Source organism: Zea mays, chromosome 7 (genome assembly GCF_902167145.1).
Source record: "Zea mays cultivar B73 chromosome 7, Zm-B73-REFERENCE-NAM-5.0, whole genome shotgun sequence".
Classification (NCBI taxonomy): domain Eukaryota; kingdom Viridiplantae; phylum Streptophyta; class Magnoliopsida; order Poales; family Poaceae; genus Zea; species Zea mays.
Window position 1 is genome coordinate 155005356 of NC_050102.1, and position 15565 is coordinate 155020920.

At 57.2% G+C, this 15565-nt stretch overlaps 1 protein-coding gene across 3 annotated transcripts in view; it reads left to right on the top strand.

The window, feature by feature from the left end:
* The window catches only part of LOC100284900 (MYND finger family protein), a 32719-nt gene that overhangs the window by 10416 nt on the left and 6738 nt on the right, over window positions 1-15565 (top strand). For all 3 annotated transcript variants that reach the window (XM_020540563.2, XM_035960622.1, NM_001157795.2), the window contains exons 4-6: window positions 870-916; window positions 992-1092; window positions 1170-1257. In XM_020540563.2, coding sequence (XP_020396152.1) covers window positions 870-916; window positions 992-1092; window positions 1170-1257 — 236 coding nt within the window. The remainder of the gene's footprint in view (window positions 1-869; window positions 917-991; window positions 1093-1169; window positions 1258-15565) is intronic.

The following is a 15565-nucleotide window of genomic DNA, read 5'->3' on the forward strand; positions in this document are numbered from 1 at the left end:
ATGACACTGCGCCACACGATGGGAGGGTGAGAGACAGTTGAAACACAACCCTCGGAGGTCTACAGGAAACCTTAGCCTGGTGTGCACAGACTGAACATGCCGACGCGTTGCTCTGGATTGAACAACCTGCCAGCCTTCCGCGTCAGGAGCTTTGCTCCTAAAGTGTTCCCTCTGATGTAGGCGAATACGAGGAGCTGCAGCAATCACGTTCCGACCCCCAGCCTGAACACATGGAGCGGGAAGGGACGAAACCACTATATCTCGGAAGGATTTAAAACTGGCAGGGCGGCTAGCTTGACAACTATCGATGCTGCAATCACCGGTCGAACACGGACTGGTCTCCTGCCACCGTTCAACCTTGGAACGACCCACCGAACGGTGAAGATTGCCAAGAGCAGCCAAGGAGGGGGAGGGATGAGGTGCCTCAGGAAGAAAGCCAGGCTCCGTAGAGGCAATGGAGCAGAGGAACTGCTCCTTCACAGCGGCAGAGGAGGAGGACGCCGGGATCGTGAGGATCACCGGCGAGGGAGGCACTCGAGCGGAGAGCAAGGTGGCGGGCAGGAGAGACGAGATGATGGGGTGGGCGGGAGAGACGATGGGGTGGGCGGGGGAGCCGAGAGGACTATCCCGGCTCTAATCAAGTGGCTCCCCTTTCTTTAAGCCATTTCACAAGTGGTTCTCTCTTCTTCACTCTGTAGGGCTTGCATAGAAATTTTATCTTCTTTATGTTAAGATCTCAATGTCTTCTTTATGTTAAGATCTCACTATCTGATTGTTCATGAAACAAATTATGGCATGGTTTGAGTTTACTTCTTATTTTAGTCTCATCAAATCTTGTAATTATTTTTTCTCTTTCTGCAATTATACAGCGTAGAAGCTGAATGGAACTTGCAAAGCTCCCTCTGCCCTTGTGCAGGTACATCTCTAGCTTTACTGCAGTGATTTGCAGTATGTTTATCTCATTGCATTATCCCATTTTTGTAAATACCAGAGCCTAAAAATCCTGTGTCTTCGGCCCTGGCAAGCTGGGAAGCATATTATCAGTGGAGATCCCTTCCCCTGCATTCACCTGTTGCTGTTTTACTTCATTGGGTATGTACATTGCAACATGCCAACATGTTATGGACATAACTTTGAACTCTATAATTGCCTGAGGTTTAATTTTGCAGCCACTTACTCTATATCATTGTGTTCAACTCTCTCGGACCCAAACTCCAAGATATGATGGTCAGGACACCCTATGCATTCACTATTTAGGTAACACCATTTCATCTTCTATGTTGGCACTCATGTTTGACATCCTAACTCTTCTCCCTTTTCTTGTGGAATGCAATTAATTTTAGGGAAAAACTCTCAAACTAAAAAACTCGGCCGGTAGGGGAAAGACCGCCCCACGGTATTATATTAAGAAGAAGCTCAATCGGAGTCCCGACCGAGAAAGGTCACGAAAGCTGGTCCTCCGCGCAACATGAGGGTCCGCCCTCTATAGGCCGAAACTTTACTCGTGCTTTGAGCTTTCCCAGCCCCTACATGACGATCCGCCCCCCATAGGCCAGTCCATCTCGTGTGCACACAACTAGAAGAACCAACGAGTGACCTTTTTTAACCTCAACCTGAAATTCGCTCCCACTAGGATTCGAACTCAGGACCTAAGGAGTGCTACTCAGACCACCTAACCAATTCGGCTAGAGGTCCTTTCGCTAAAAAAAACTCCCAAACTGACCTGAAGGATGATAGATAGAAGCGTTAATAACTAACAGTGATATCTAACCAAAAAGGAAAATGTAAATCCAGATGTAGCCTATTTGTTGGGAAACTTATAGGATTTTTACTCTATGGTAGGACTGGTTATGGATGGTTACATATTGTTCTTCCACAGTTTCGAAATGCAATTACAGTTGTACACACCATTTTTCTGCATTTGTTTAGATAATCATTTGAAAAGTCAAACTTCTTTGTCCCTACTGAATTCCACTGTAGAAACAAGCCTCTGTTGTGGCCACACTACTGGCCATTGACTAGCAAGTGGTGAAGCTTGTATTTTTATTGCTTATCAAGAACAAGGATGACCTATATACACTTAAAAACACTATTAAGTTGTATGTACCAACCAATTCAATGAAAAATCTTAAGTTGATAAGAAGAGGTAAGCAATTAACTTATATTATATTCCAACACTCCCCCTCACGACGAGCCTATCTTGAGTCTCATACGTGAAATAAGAGCGGTCAACAATTATTTTATTTTAATCACGCTAACTAGGAAGGGCGAGCCTTGTGCAGCGGTACAGCCTACCGTCTGTAACCGGAAGGTCCTGGGTTCGAGCCCCAGCCTCTGCATATTATGCGGGTAAGGCTTGACGCTTAAAGATACCCTTGTGACTAACCTGGATTAGGCGAGATGATGGCCCCCTCAGGTACTGTAGCATATATATAGGCAGACAATAATATATGAGCCTTATGGGCCTTAACACCCCTTGTCAAACTCAAGGCGGAAGTGGAGGATTTGAAGCATTGAGTTTGATTAGATGAAACTGATGTTGTGCCCTAGTTTGTGCTTTTGTGAAGAAATCCGCAAGCTGTAATTCTGAGGGCACATATTGAAGAGCAATGGTCTTGTGATGACAATGAGATCTAGTGAATGAGACATCAACACCAATGTGTTTTGTGAGTTCACGCTTCACTGGATCATGACAAATTTGTATAGCTCCAGTGTTGTCACAACGAAGAAGTGTAGGCGAGTCACAAGAAACGCCTAGATCAGCCAAGAGCCAACGAATCCAGATAATCTCAACAGTAGTAGTAGCCAGGGCTTGAAGTTCTGCTTCAGTACTAGATCTGGATATAGCAGCTTGCTTCTTGGATTTCCAAGCAACAGGGGATGATTCAAGAAGAATACAATAACCAGTAATGGAGCGACGATCTGTAGGATCACTGGCCCAGGTAGCATCAGAGTAAGCATGAAGCTGAAGTGGGGAATTTGAGTCATAAAATAAACATTGTGTTTTTGTTCCCCGTAAATATCTAAGCACACGAAGTAAGTGCCCATAATGAACTGATGTAGGAGCAGAGACAAACTGACTCAAGATCTGAACCGCATGAGCAATATCTGGCCTGGTGACAGTAAGGTAAACTAAGCTGCCAACAAGATGTCTATATCGAGATGGATCCTCCAAAGGTGTCCCATAAGTCGGACGAAGAGATAAGTGAAGATCCATAGGCGTGGCAACGGTGCGAGTATCACTAAGACCAGAACGATCAAGAAGGTCTTGTATGTACTTGGCCTGAGAAAGATAAATACCATTTTGAGTCTGCAAAACCTCAATGCCCAAAAAATAACTGAGTGTGTAAGTAGAGGGACTCTAACTCTCATCAAGAGGATGACACTATGAGTTGGGGCAATTTTTCTGTTTATTTCCTCAAACACTACACAATGCCATACCCTTAGAGGGGTTGGGGACACATATTTATAGCCCTAGAGGCTGCACTACCACACCTTCTCACACACACTACACAACAGGATTGTCCTCTAGATGCTAAAGAGACTACAGAGGACAGTCAAAAGCGACTGTTGTCCTCTAGATGCTAAAGCGACTACAGAGGACAGTCAAAAGTGACTGCTGTCCTCTAGATGCTAAAGGACTACAGAGGACAGTCAAAAGCAGGCTGTCCTCTAGATGCTCAAGACTTATTCCATCATTCTCCCCCTAAGTCTTGGGCGTCGTCTTGTGAGAAAGTTGGGCCATCCCGGACCTGGAGCAAAGCTCAACAAACTTGATCTTCCCAAGGGGCTTGGTGAGCAGGTCTGCAAGCTGATCCTTGGTGTTGATGTAACGCGCCTTGATGCTCCCTTCTGCCAAGCAGTCTCGGATGAAGTGGTACCTCAGCCGGATGTGCTTGCTCCGTTCATGGAACACGGGGTTCTTGGCCAATGCCAGAGCGGACTGGCTGTCCACCCTGAGTTCCACCGCTCCAGTGTCTCTCCCGAGGAGATCACCGAGCAGTCGAGCCAGCCAGAGCGCCTGAGTCGAAGCAGTGGACGCCGCTATGTACTCGGCCTCGCAGCTGGACATGGCCACCACCTGCTGCTTGACCGACTGCCAGCTAATGAGGCACTTGCCGAGGAAGAAGAGGATCCCGCTTGTGCTCTTGCTAGTGTCGATGTCACCGGCGTGGTCGCTGTCGCTGTACCCGACAAGGTGTGCCTCCCCAGGGCACCTCGGGTAGTAGAGACCGTGGTCGAGAGTCCCCGCAACATAGCGGATGATCCTCTTCACAGCCTGCTCATGCTCCGTCGTCGGTCGCTGCAAGAACCGACTAACGTAGCCGACGGAGTATGCCAAGTCAGGCCGTGTGTGGACGAGGTAGCGAAGGCTCCCCACAAGACGCCGGTACTGTGTAGCATCCACCTCCTCCGTCGTGCTGTCGCGACTCAGCTTCAGCCTCTCCTCCATCGGAGTGAGAGCTGGGTTGCAGTCGGTGAGCCCAGCCAGCTCAACAATGCGCTTGGCGTAGGCGGTCTGGCGAAGTGTGATCCCGGAGTCTCCCTGGTGCACCTCAATCCCCAGGTAGAAGGAGATATGCCCCAGGTCACTCATTTGGAAGCTGGCCTTCATCTCTTCCTTGAACGCTGCCACCTCTGCACCCTTGGCGCCGGTGATCACCAAGTCGTCGACGTAGACACCCACCAGCAGGGCACTTCCTCCATTGCCCCGCCGATAGATGGCCGCCTCGTGCGGGCTTGGCGTGAAACCCATTCCTTTGAGCGTGGAATCCAGCTTGGCATTCCACGCCCTCGGTGCCTGTCGCAGGCCATAGAGAGCCTTGCGCAGGCGCAACACCTTGCCCTCCTTGCCAGGGATCGCAAAACCTGGCGGCTGGTGTACGTAGACCTCCTCCTTCAAGTCGCCGTTAAGAAACGCCGACTTGACGTCCATGTGATGAACGTGCCAGCCTTGCTGGGCTGACAGCGCAAGGAGGAGTCGCACGGATTCCATCCGTGCCACGGGGGCGAAAGCATCGTCGAAGTCGATCCCCTCCTGCTGTAGGAAACCGCGTGCCACCAAGCGAGCCTTGTGCTTGACGATGGCGCCGGCTTCATCCCTCTTCAGTTTGAACACCCATTTAAGGGTGATCGCGCGATGACCATGAGGGAGATCAGCGAGCTCCCAGGTGCGGTTCGTCTCAACCGCGTCCATCTCCGACTGCATCGCGGCACGCCAAGCCGCATGTTTCTCGGCCTCCGCGAAAGACCGAGGCTCACCATCGTCGCATGTAAGATGCAACTCTCCTGCCAGAATGCGAGATGCAGGGCCTGGCACCGACGGGTCGATGAGAAGGCCCTCCACCCTTCGATACCGCAACGGCTCGCCGTCGTAGCACGCGTCGACGCGCTCCTCGTCGCGGGACAGAGGGGTCACGAGCTCCACTGGGTCGTGCTCGACACGAGCTGGTGTCGGAGAGGACGTTCCTGGAGAGGGTACCGTCGGTGCTGGAGTACGTGGTGGCGAAGAGCTCGTTGTAGCCGGAGTCGTGGCTGGAGTGCGTGGTGGTGAAGAGCTCGTTGTAGCAGGAGCTGGAGAGTTTGGCGCTGGAGTCGGTGGAGACTTGGGGGCTGGGGTAGACCTGCTCGGAGAAGGGTTGCCTACTCCCCCCAGCTCCCTCAAAGTGGACGTACTCGATGGTGAAGTCGTACGTCGGAGTCGTGCCGTCGTCCACCGCCTTGTCCCACGCCCATCCTCGCCCTTCGTCGAACACTACGTCGCGCGCCGTGCGCACACGCTGTGTTCTTGGGTCAAGGATGCGTTAGGCCTTTGAGCCCTCCGCGTAGCCAATGAACACCCACGGGGTGCTCCTATCGTCGAGCTTGCTGATGTGGCCAAGCTCCTTGGTGAACGCGAGGCAGCCGAAGACCCGTAGGTGAGAGACCGCCGGCTTGCGCCCATGCCAAGCCTCGTACGGTGTCATCCCGTTGAGAGCCTTGGTGGGCGAGCGGTTGAGGATGTAAACCGCTGTCACCACCGCCTCTCCCCAGAAGACAGCTGGCATTCCTCTCTGCTTGTGGAGAGCCCGAGCCATCCCCACAACCGTCTGGTTGCGCCGCTCGATGACGCCGTTCTGCTGCGGGCTGTACGGCGCGGAGTAGTGGCGCTGAACGCCCTCATCCGCGCAGTACGACGCGAACTCAGCCGCCGTGAATTCGCCGCCGTTGTCGGTGCGCAGCACGCGCAGCTTGCGGCCGCACTCCACCTCCGCAGCGACCTGCACACGCCTGATGGCGTTCGCAGCCTCTCCCTTGCTGCCAAGGATCATCACCCACATGTAGCGGGAGAGATCGTCGACGAGCAGCAAGAAGTAGCGTCGTCCTCCCGGTGTGGCTGGTGTCACCGGGCCACACAAGTCCCCATGCACGAGCTCGAGCCTCTCCTTGGCTCGGAAGCTCGACTGCTGGGCAGGCGCGTCCCGAAGGAATTAGAGGCCCCGTGCTAAATAATAGATAAGGCCTAGTTTAACTTAGCAAAATAACAAAATAGTAATATATATCAATAAACTATATTATAAATTATAGTAGTAGTCTAAGTATTGTACCTGCTACATAATTTTTACTTGAAAAACATCATTAATTATTAAAAAATAGGATAAGACAACTAGACAAGTAGACGAGCAGACAATAGAATTGCTGAAAAATAGAATTATCAATGCGTACGTTACGTACTCTGCTCTACGGCTGGCGGCTGGCCGACGTCGCCTTGGCGGTGGCCGGTGGGCACTGACGCACTGGGCACGACGGGTCGATGGCGCGCTCCCGCTCCCGCAGTCTCTCTGGCCTCCGGCGTTGGCCGCGCGCTCTCGGCTCTTGCAGTCCCGCCGGCTATTGTGGAACTGGAAGTTAGAATGACGCCGTGGTGGGAGGTGATAAACTGATGACCTAGAAAATTAGAAGCTGCTGAATGTCTACCTTGGCGTTTTAGATTAACTTGGGGACCCTTCAACTTTGGGGGCCCTGTGCGGTCGCCCAGCCTGCACAGGCCCATGGAGGCCCCTGCTGCTGGGGAAAGGGGAGCCGTCTCTGCTTTGTCAACACGCAGACATCGCAGAATTGCTCCACATGGTCAAGGCACGGCAGGCCTCGTACCATCTCCTTGGCACTGAGCCGCTTCAGGGCCTCGAAGTTAAGGTGCCCGAAGCGCTCGTGCCACTGCCATGCCCCGTCGTCTCGACGAGCAGCAAGGCAGCAAGGTTGTGCCACCTTCACATTGAGGATGTATAGCCGATTTGGACTCCTGCGTACCTTGGCAAGAAGGCGACGAGAGGGATCCCAGATCCTCATGACTCCGTGCTCGACCTCCACGCGTGAACCGTTCTCATCCAGTTTGTTAGATACCCGTCTCTTGTAATGGGCCTGGCCCAGTTATTTGGTCTATTAATACACTGCCCAACCCTATTCTAGGGTTAGGGGTTTTTCCCATTCAACATGGTATCAGAGCCACTGTAGTTTTTTTTCTCCTCTCCAGCCGCCGCCGCCGCCCAGCAGCCCTGCTGCTCTCCAGCCGCCGCCGCTGCCCAGTAGCCCTGCTGCCCGCCGCGCGCCAGGGAGCCAACCGCCGCGGCCGAGCGCCCTGCCCAGCAGCCCTGCTGCTCTCCAGCCGCCGCCGCTGCCCAGCAGCCCTGCTGCCCGCCGCGCGCCAGGGAGCCAACCGCCGCGGCCGAGCGCCCGACCGGCCCTGCTACCGCGACCCCAGGCCCCGACCTGCGCGCATCCAGCCGCGCGCTCCTTCTCCCCACGCGCCGCCCCCACCCACAGGTCCTGTCGCGCCCTCAGCCGCCGGTCTGCCCCCTGCGCCGGTCTTCTCTGCCCTCCTCTGCTGGTCGGCGCCGCCCGGCGTTTCTGCTCGCGCCGTCGCCATCTCGGGCCTCCGGACCACCTCCTCGCACTCGCCGTTGCGCGCGCCCAGGCCGTCGAGGCCGGCTGCGTCGGGGGCTGCGGGAGCAGCAGCTGCGGCAGCCTACCTCCGCCCCTGCCCCTGCGCGACCCGCTGCCGCTCCCCCGCGGTGGCCGACCGACACCCCGCTTCTCCACCGCGTCGGCGGCCCGCTGCTCAGGTCGCGCCCCAGCCGCCGCCCCCTGCAGGCCGCGCCCCAGCCGCCGCCAGCTCCCCCGACCAGCTCAGGCGCTGCTGCCCCCACCGGCAACCGCGCCCTTTCTGCTCGCGCCCGTCGACCCCGCGCCGTCCGGGAGCCCTCGCCCGGAGGACCCGCGCCCCTGCTGTTCCGCGCCCGGCTGTCCAGTCCACGCCTCCCTGCACCGGCTGACCACGCCCCGGCTCCAGCAGTGCCTCGACCCTCCTGCACCGGTTGCCATGAGCTTTACCTCGCCCGCCGCTCTCGTGACTGTGCGTGTTCTCCTCCACGACGGCCAGCTCATTCGGGGCATGTTCGTGTCCTTCGATCCAGTCTGGAACCCTATTCTTCGGGACTGCGTCGAGGTCCACCCTCAGGCGGGTCGTCACGTGCCTGGCCCGCTTGTCTTCCCACGTGCTGCGATCGCCTCCCTAGCGGTTGAGCCCGTGTCATCTCCCTCCCTTTCTAGTGCCTCTTTCGGGGCACCTTCTTTGGCCCTCTCCGCTCACACCTTTCCTTCGCCACTTCCACCTTCCCGAACCACCACCGATTGGGTGGTTGACTCCGGGGCCTCCTTCCACACTACCCCCACCACTAATTCGTTACTCCATTCCCATCCACCCCACCCCTCACATCCTACCTCCATCGTCGTCGGCAACGGTTCCACCCTCCCGGTCACCTCAGTAGGTACATCGATTCTTCCAGGACCATTCTGCCTTAACGACGTCCTTGTTGCTCCCGGACTGACTCATCCCCTCCTTTCGGTGCGTCGCTTCACTAGTGACAACCAGTGCTCTATGGAGTTCGACCCCTGGGGCCTCACCATACGTCAACCTTCCCACACATGCTGTGCTCGGTCGCCGTGACAGCTCCGGCCCCCTCTATTCTCTTCACTTGCCCTCCACTCCCCACACCAGAGTAGCCTCATCTCCTGTACTTACTACTACCACCACCTCCTCCGCCATTTGGCACCGTCGCCTCGGGCACCCTGGACCTGACGTCATGTCCCAGCTTTCCGGCCACTCCGACATATCATACACTCGGGGCTCTTCTGAGCGCCTCTGTCATGCTTGTCAGCTCGGCCGTCACTCCCGTCTTCCCTTTTCCACTTCCACGTCCAGGGCTGTTCAAGCCTTTGATCTTGTCCACTGTGATCTCTGGACATCTCCTGTCCTTAGCCTCTCCGGCTACAAATACTACCTGGTCATTCTGGATGACTACTCCCATTTTCTTTGGACTTTCCCCCTTCGGCTGAAGTCCGACACGTTTACCACCCTCACTCACTTCTTCGCCTGGGTATCCACCCAGTTCCGGCGCCCGGTCCGTGCCCTGCAGTGCGACAATGGTCGCGAGTTCGACAACAACGCATTCCGCTCTTTCTTCCTCACTCACGGCGTCCAGTTGCGTCTCTCGTGTCCCTACACCTCTGCTCAGAACGGCCGGGCCGAGCGCATGATTCGCACCACCACCAACATGATCCGCTGCCTTCTCTTTCAGGCGTCTCTCCCTGCCACCTACTGGGCAGAGGCCCTTCATACCACCACACATCTCCTCAACCGTCTTCCCTCGAAGGCGGTGAGCCACCCTACACCTCACTTTGCCCTGTACGGCACAGCCCCTTCCTACGACCACCTGCGTGTGTTCGGTTGTGCCTGCTACCCTAACATTTCCGCTACCGCCCCTAACAAGCTTTCTCCTCGCTCTACTCGCTGCCTCTTCCTCGGCTACTCCCCTGACCACAAGGGGTATCAGTGCCTGGACCTCACCTCCCACCGCATCATCATCTCTCGTCACGTCGTCTTCGATGAAGATGTGTTTCCCCTTGCAGGCTCCACCCCACCCACCGATCTTTACTCCCTCCTCGAGTCCGACTCGGTTTCCCCCCTACCCCTGGCGCCTCGTCTTGCGCCGTTACCTGCTCCTCGTGCAGCCACGACGCCACAGCACGCGCCCATTTCCGCGCCACGCGCGGCCACGTCGATCATGCCTGCGCCATGCGCGGCCCCATCGATCCTGCCTGCGCCACGCACGGCTCTGTCGACGCCGCCTGCACCACGCGCGACCCCGTCGACCACGCCTGCGCCACGCGCGGCCCCGTCGATCCTGCCTGCGCCACGCGCGGCCCCGTCGACCCCGCCTGCGCCACGCGCGGCCCCGTCGACCCCGCCTGCGCCACGCGCGGCCCCGTCGAACCCGGCTCGCTTCGCCAACCCCACGCTCGTCTACCACCGCCGCGGCCACGCCACTACCTCGGCGTCCCCCGACTCGGGCCCGTCGACGAGCGCGACCCGCTTCGCCGACCCCGCCGTCGTCTATCACCGCCGCGAGCCGGCCACACCCGCCGCTCTCGACGTTCCGGCGGTCCGCTCCGAGCCGTCCGTATACCACCCGGTCGCCATCCACCGCGACCCCGGACACGTCCACCTGATGGTGACTCGGCGCGCCGCTGGCGTTCTTCGCCCCGTCGACCGGCTGATCCTGGCAGCTGACACGTCCAGCACTCCACCCGATGCTTCCCCGGTGCCCTCCTCCGTTCGCACTGCCCTCGCCGACCCACATTGGCGTCGTGCTATGGAGGAGGAGTACGCGGCCCTCTTGGCCAACCACACCTGGGACCTGGTGCCGTGTTCACCAGGCACCAATGTGGTCACCGGCAAGTGGCTATTTCGCCACAAGCTGACCTCGGATGGCTCCCTCGACCGCTACAAGGCCCGTTGGGTCCTTCGGGGCTTCACACAGCGCTCCGGAGTGGACTACGACGAGACATTCAGCCCCGTCGTCAAGTTCGCCACTGTTCGCGCCGTCCTCTCCCTCGCCCTCTCCCGCGACTGGGCGATCCATCAGCTCGATGTCAAGAATGCCTTCCTCCATGGCACTCTGACGGAGACTGTCTACTGCAGCCAGCCCACCGGCTTCGTCGACGCTGACCGTCCGGATCTGGTCTGCCGGCTGAATCGGTCCCTGTACGGCCTCAAGCAGGCGCCACGGGCTTGGTACAGTCGCTTCGCCTCCTACCTGGCCTCCATCGGCTTTGTTGAGGCCAAGTCGGACACGTCCCTGTTCATCTACCGGCGCGGCGACGACACCGTCTACCTCCTGCTCTACGTCGACGACATTGTGCTCACGGCATCCACCGCCGACCTTCTACACCGCACGATCGTCGCCCTTCAGCGGGAGTTCGCGATGAAGGACCTGGGGCCCCTACACCACTTCCTCGGCATCACCGCCGAGCGCCGGCCTCAGGGTCTCTTCCTCCACCAGCGCCAGTACGCCATCGACATCCTGGAGCGGGCTGGCATGTCTAACTGCAAGCCCTGCTCCACGCCTGTCGACACTCAGGCAAAGCTCTCTGAGGACGACGGGCCTCCGGTCGCCGACACGACGTCCTACCGGAGCCTCACCGGCGCGCTCCAGTACCTCACCTTCTCCAGGCCCGACATCGCCTACGCCGTCCAGCAGGTGTGCCTGCATATGCACACTCCGCGGGAGCCCCATCTCACCGCGCTCAAGCGGATTCTGCGCTACCTCCGCGGCTCCCTAGACTACAGCCTCCTTCTCCGACCATCCCCGACGTCGGAGCTCGTGGTCTACACCGATGCTGACTGGGCTGGTTGTCCCGACACGCGCCGGTCCACCTCCGGTTACGCCGTGTTCCTGGGCGCCAACCTCGTCTCTTGGGCCGCCAAGCGTCAGCCCGTCGTCTCTCGCTCCAGCGCTGAGGCCGAGTACCGTGCTATGGCCAACGGCGTGGCCGAGGCCTCCTGGCTGCGCCAGCTCCTCCACGAGCTCCACAGTCCCCTCCAGCGCGCCACTCTCGTCTACTGCGACAACGTCAGCGCGGTCTACCTCTCCACCAACCCCGTACAGCATCAGCGCACGAAGCATGTGGAGATCGACCTGCACTTCGTCCGCGAGCGTGTCGCTGCCGGTGACGTTCGGGTTCTCAGCATCCCCACCACGCTGCAGTTCGCCGACATCTTCACCAAGGGGTAAAAGTCGAGTGTATTTTTGGACTTTCGATCCAGTCTCAACATCTGTACAGGATAGAGTTGTGACTGCGGGGGGTGTTAGATACCCGTCTCTTGTAATGGGCCTGGCCCAGTTATTTGGTCTATTAATACACTGCCCAACCCTATTCTAGGGTTAGGGGTTTTTCCCATTCAACACAGTTGTCCCAAGCTGATGATAGAGTTCCTCAACGCGGGGATGTAGTAGACTCCGGTGAGCAGCCTGTGCTCACCGGACGCGGCGGTGAAGACGACTGAGCCGATGCCCTTGATCTCTACGCCGGAGGCGTCCCCAAACTTGACGGAGCCTCGGACGCTAGAGTCAAGCTCGGTGAAGAACTCCCGTCGGCCGGTCATGTGATGAGTAGCGCCGGTGTCGAGGCACCATCCTTCGATCATGTCCTTGTTGGAGCCGTCGCCGAGGAAAGCACGTGCTTTCGACTCATCAAGGTGGAGGAGTGCCGCTGCGGCCGGTGCCGCTGGAGATGGCTCGATGCTTGCATGTGCCAGGAGCAGGGCCTCCTCCTCTGCCTCCGCCTGTGCGACGTTGGCCTGGCCACGTCGTGGCTGTCGACAATCCCTGGCCCAGTGGCCAAGCTTGCCGCAGTTGTGGCAGCCGTCGTCTCGTGTCGGCTTCTTGTTGCCGACAGCGCCGCCTTGGGCACCTCCACGTGCACCACCCTCAGCATGTCCTCGCGCCCCGGCCTGGGCGCCTCCACGCGCCTTGCGCGGCTTGCCGCGTTTGCGGCCTCGTGTCGAGGAGGACTCCCCCTTCTTCTTGTCACCCTGGCAGGCCTCCCACTGCTCCCGAGTGAGATGTAGCTTCCCGCCGATAGTGATAGGCCCAGAGAGAGCCTGTGGTTCGTCGCCGTCGACCACCTTGAGGCGACCAATCGCCTCTTCGATCGTCATCGTGGAGAGGTCTAGCAGAGACTCGATCGAGCGAGCAATCTGCCTGTACTTCTCGGGGATGCAACGGAAGAGCTTCTCAACAGCTCTCTCCTCATCGTAGGTGTCGTCGCCGAACTGCACCATCTTCTGTAACAGAGTGTTGAGGCGGAGAGCAAAGTCATCAACATCCTCACCTGGCTTGAAGGCCAGGTTCTCCCACTCCTTGCGAAGTGCCTGCAGTGTGGTCTTGCGGGCCCGATCGCTGCCGATGCGGGTCGCAGCGATGGCGTCCCAGGCCTCCTTGGCAGTCCGCTTCTGGGAAAGCGAAAACTGCATCTCGGGCGGGACTGCAGCAATGAGGGCATCCAGCGCCCGCCGATCCTCGTGGTAGTCGACGTCGTCGTAACGAACTGCTTCCCACATGTGGCGAACCTGAAGCCGTACCCTCATCACCGCGGCCCACTCGACGTAGTTGGTCTTGGTGAGGGTAGGCCACCCACCGCCGGGACCGATGTCCCTGACAATGGCTTGGGCCATGCGGCGACCATGGTACCGATCCGGGGAGGGAGAACCGCGCCGCCTGTAGAGGCCGCGATCTCCGTCAACTCGGTCACCGCCGCCGGGAGCACCGCCGGCGCGTCTACGCCCGTCTGGGCTGCCGCCGCGTGCGCCCCCGCCTGGAGCGCCGTCAGCGTGTCGACGCCTATCCGGGCTGCCGCCACGCGCGCCCCCATGGGGATGCGCGGCTGCCCACTGTGCCGCCTGCTCTCGCGCTGCTTCCCTCGCCAGCCTGAGCTCTTCGTCGGTGTTGTCGTCGACAGAAGCAGAGCTGCCAGCTCTACTGCCGCGCAGAACCTCGAGCTCTGTTGCCGCCGCACGTGCAGCATCCGCCGCCTCCGCTGCTTCTACTTCCGCTCTCGCCGCTGCCAGTTCCGCCGCTGCCAACCGTGCTGCCCTCGCCGTTGTCGCTGCAGCCGCTGCTGCTGCTCGCTCGCGTTCTTGTGCCGCGGCGACCTCGGCCTCCTGCTGGCGCCGCGCACTCGAAGTGGCCGAGCGTAGGGACATGGTGGGCTAGTGAAGGGTCGCTGCGTGTGGAAGAGGCTGTCTCAGACGAAAGGCTGCTCGTCTGAGCAGGGGAGGAAGGAACAGTTGGAGCTCTTGCTGCCGACTGAGTGTGGGGAGAGGCGCGGGAAGGTGATGAGCACGAGATGTTTAGGCTGCAGGATAGTTTGGCTTTGATACCAATTGTAAGTAGAGGGACTCTAACTCTCATCAAGAGGATGACACTATGAGTTGGGGCAATTTTTCTGTTTATTTCCTCAAACACTACACAATGCCATACCCTTAGAGGGGTTGGGGACACATATTTATAGCCCTAGAGGCTGCACTACCACACCTTCTCACACACACTACACAACAGGATTGTCCTCTAGATGCTAAAGAGACTACAGAGGACAGTCAAAAGCGACTGTTGTCCTCTAGATGCTAAAGCGACTACAGAGGACAGTCAAAAGTGACTGCTGTCCTCTAGATGCTAAAGAGACTACAGAGGACAGTCAAGCTGTCCTCTAGATGCTAAAGGACTACAGAGGACAGTCAAAAGCAGGCTGTCCTCTAGATGCTCAAGACTTATTCCATCAGAGTGTCCCCAAGTCAGACATTTGAAATTCCTTACTCAGATACGCCTTCACATGAGTAATATGGTCTGGATCATCGCCTGTAATCAACATGTCATCAACATATAGTAATAGCAACGTGCGTCCTCGTGAAGAAACATGAATGAACAATGCAGGATCATGATCACTAGAATAGAAACCACAAGCATTGATGACAGAAACAAATCTCTCAAACCAAGCACGAGGAGCTTGTTTGAGACCATACAAGGCTCGACGGAGACGACATACATGCCATGAGGGAACCTCTATCCCAGGAGGTGGATGCATATAGACTTCCTCATGTAGATCACCATGAAGAAAAGCACTTTTGACATACATCTGAGAGATAGTCCAAGAAGATGAGGCTACAACTGCAAATAAAGCTCGGACAGTAGTCAGATGGGCCACAGGAGCAAAAGTCTCATCATAGTCAATACCCTGAGTCTGTTGAAAACCTCTGGCCACAAGACGAGCTTTATATCGCTCAATAGACCCATCAGATTTGGTTAACTTTGAAGACCCATTTGCACGTGATAGGTACAGCACCAGCAGGTAACAGAACAACATCCCATGTACTTGTGCGATGAAGGGCTTTTAATTCATCAGTCATAGCAAGCTGCCACTCAGGTATACCAGAAGCCTCTTTATAAGATGATGGTTCAGCAATGACAACACTGGCACGGGAAAACCCATAACGTTCTGGAGCTGCAATAGTGCCACGATCACGAAGATGATACCCCTGATTAAAAACAACATGAGAGTCATCATTGTTAGTACAAGTATCAGCAACAGGATCATCATCAGGACTGGCCGTGGGAGTAGAGCGAGGACGACGAATGTAAGTCTGAGTAACAGGTGGTTTGGAAGAGTAAGAAGGAGATGGTGTGGAAGC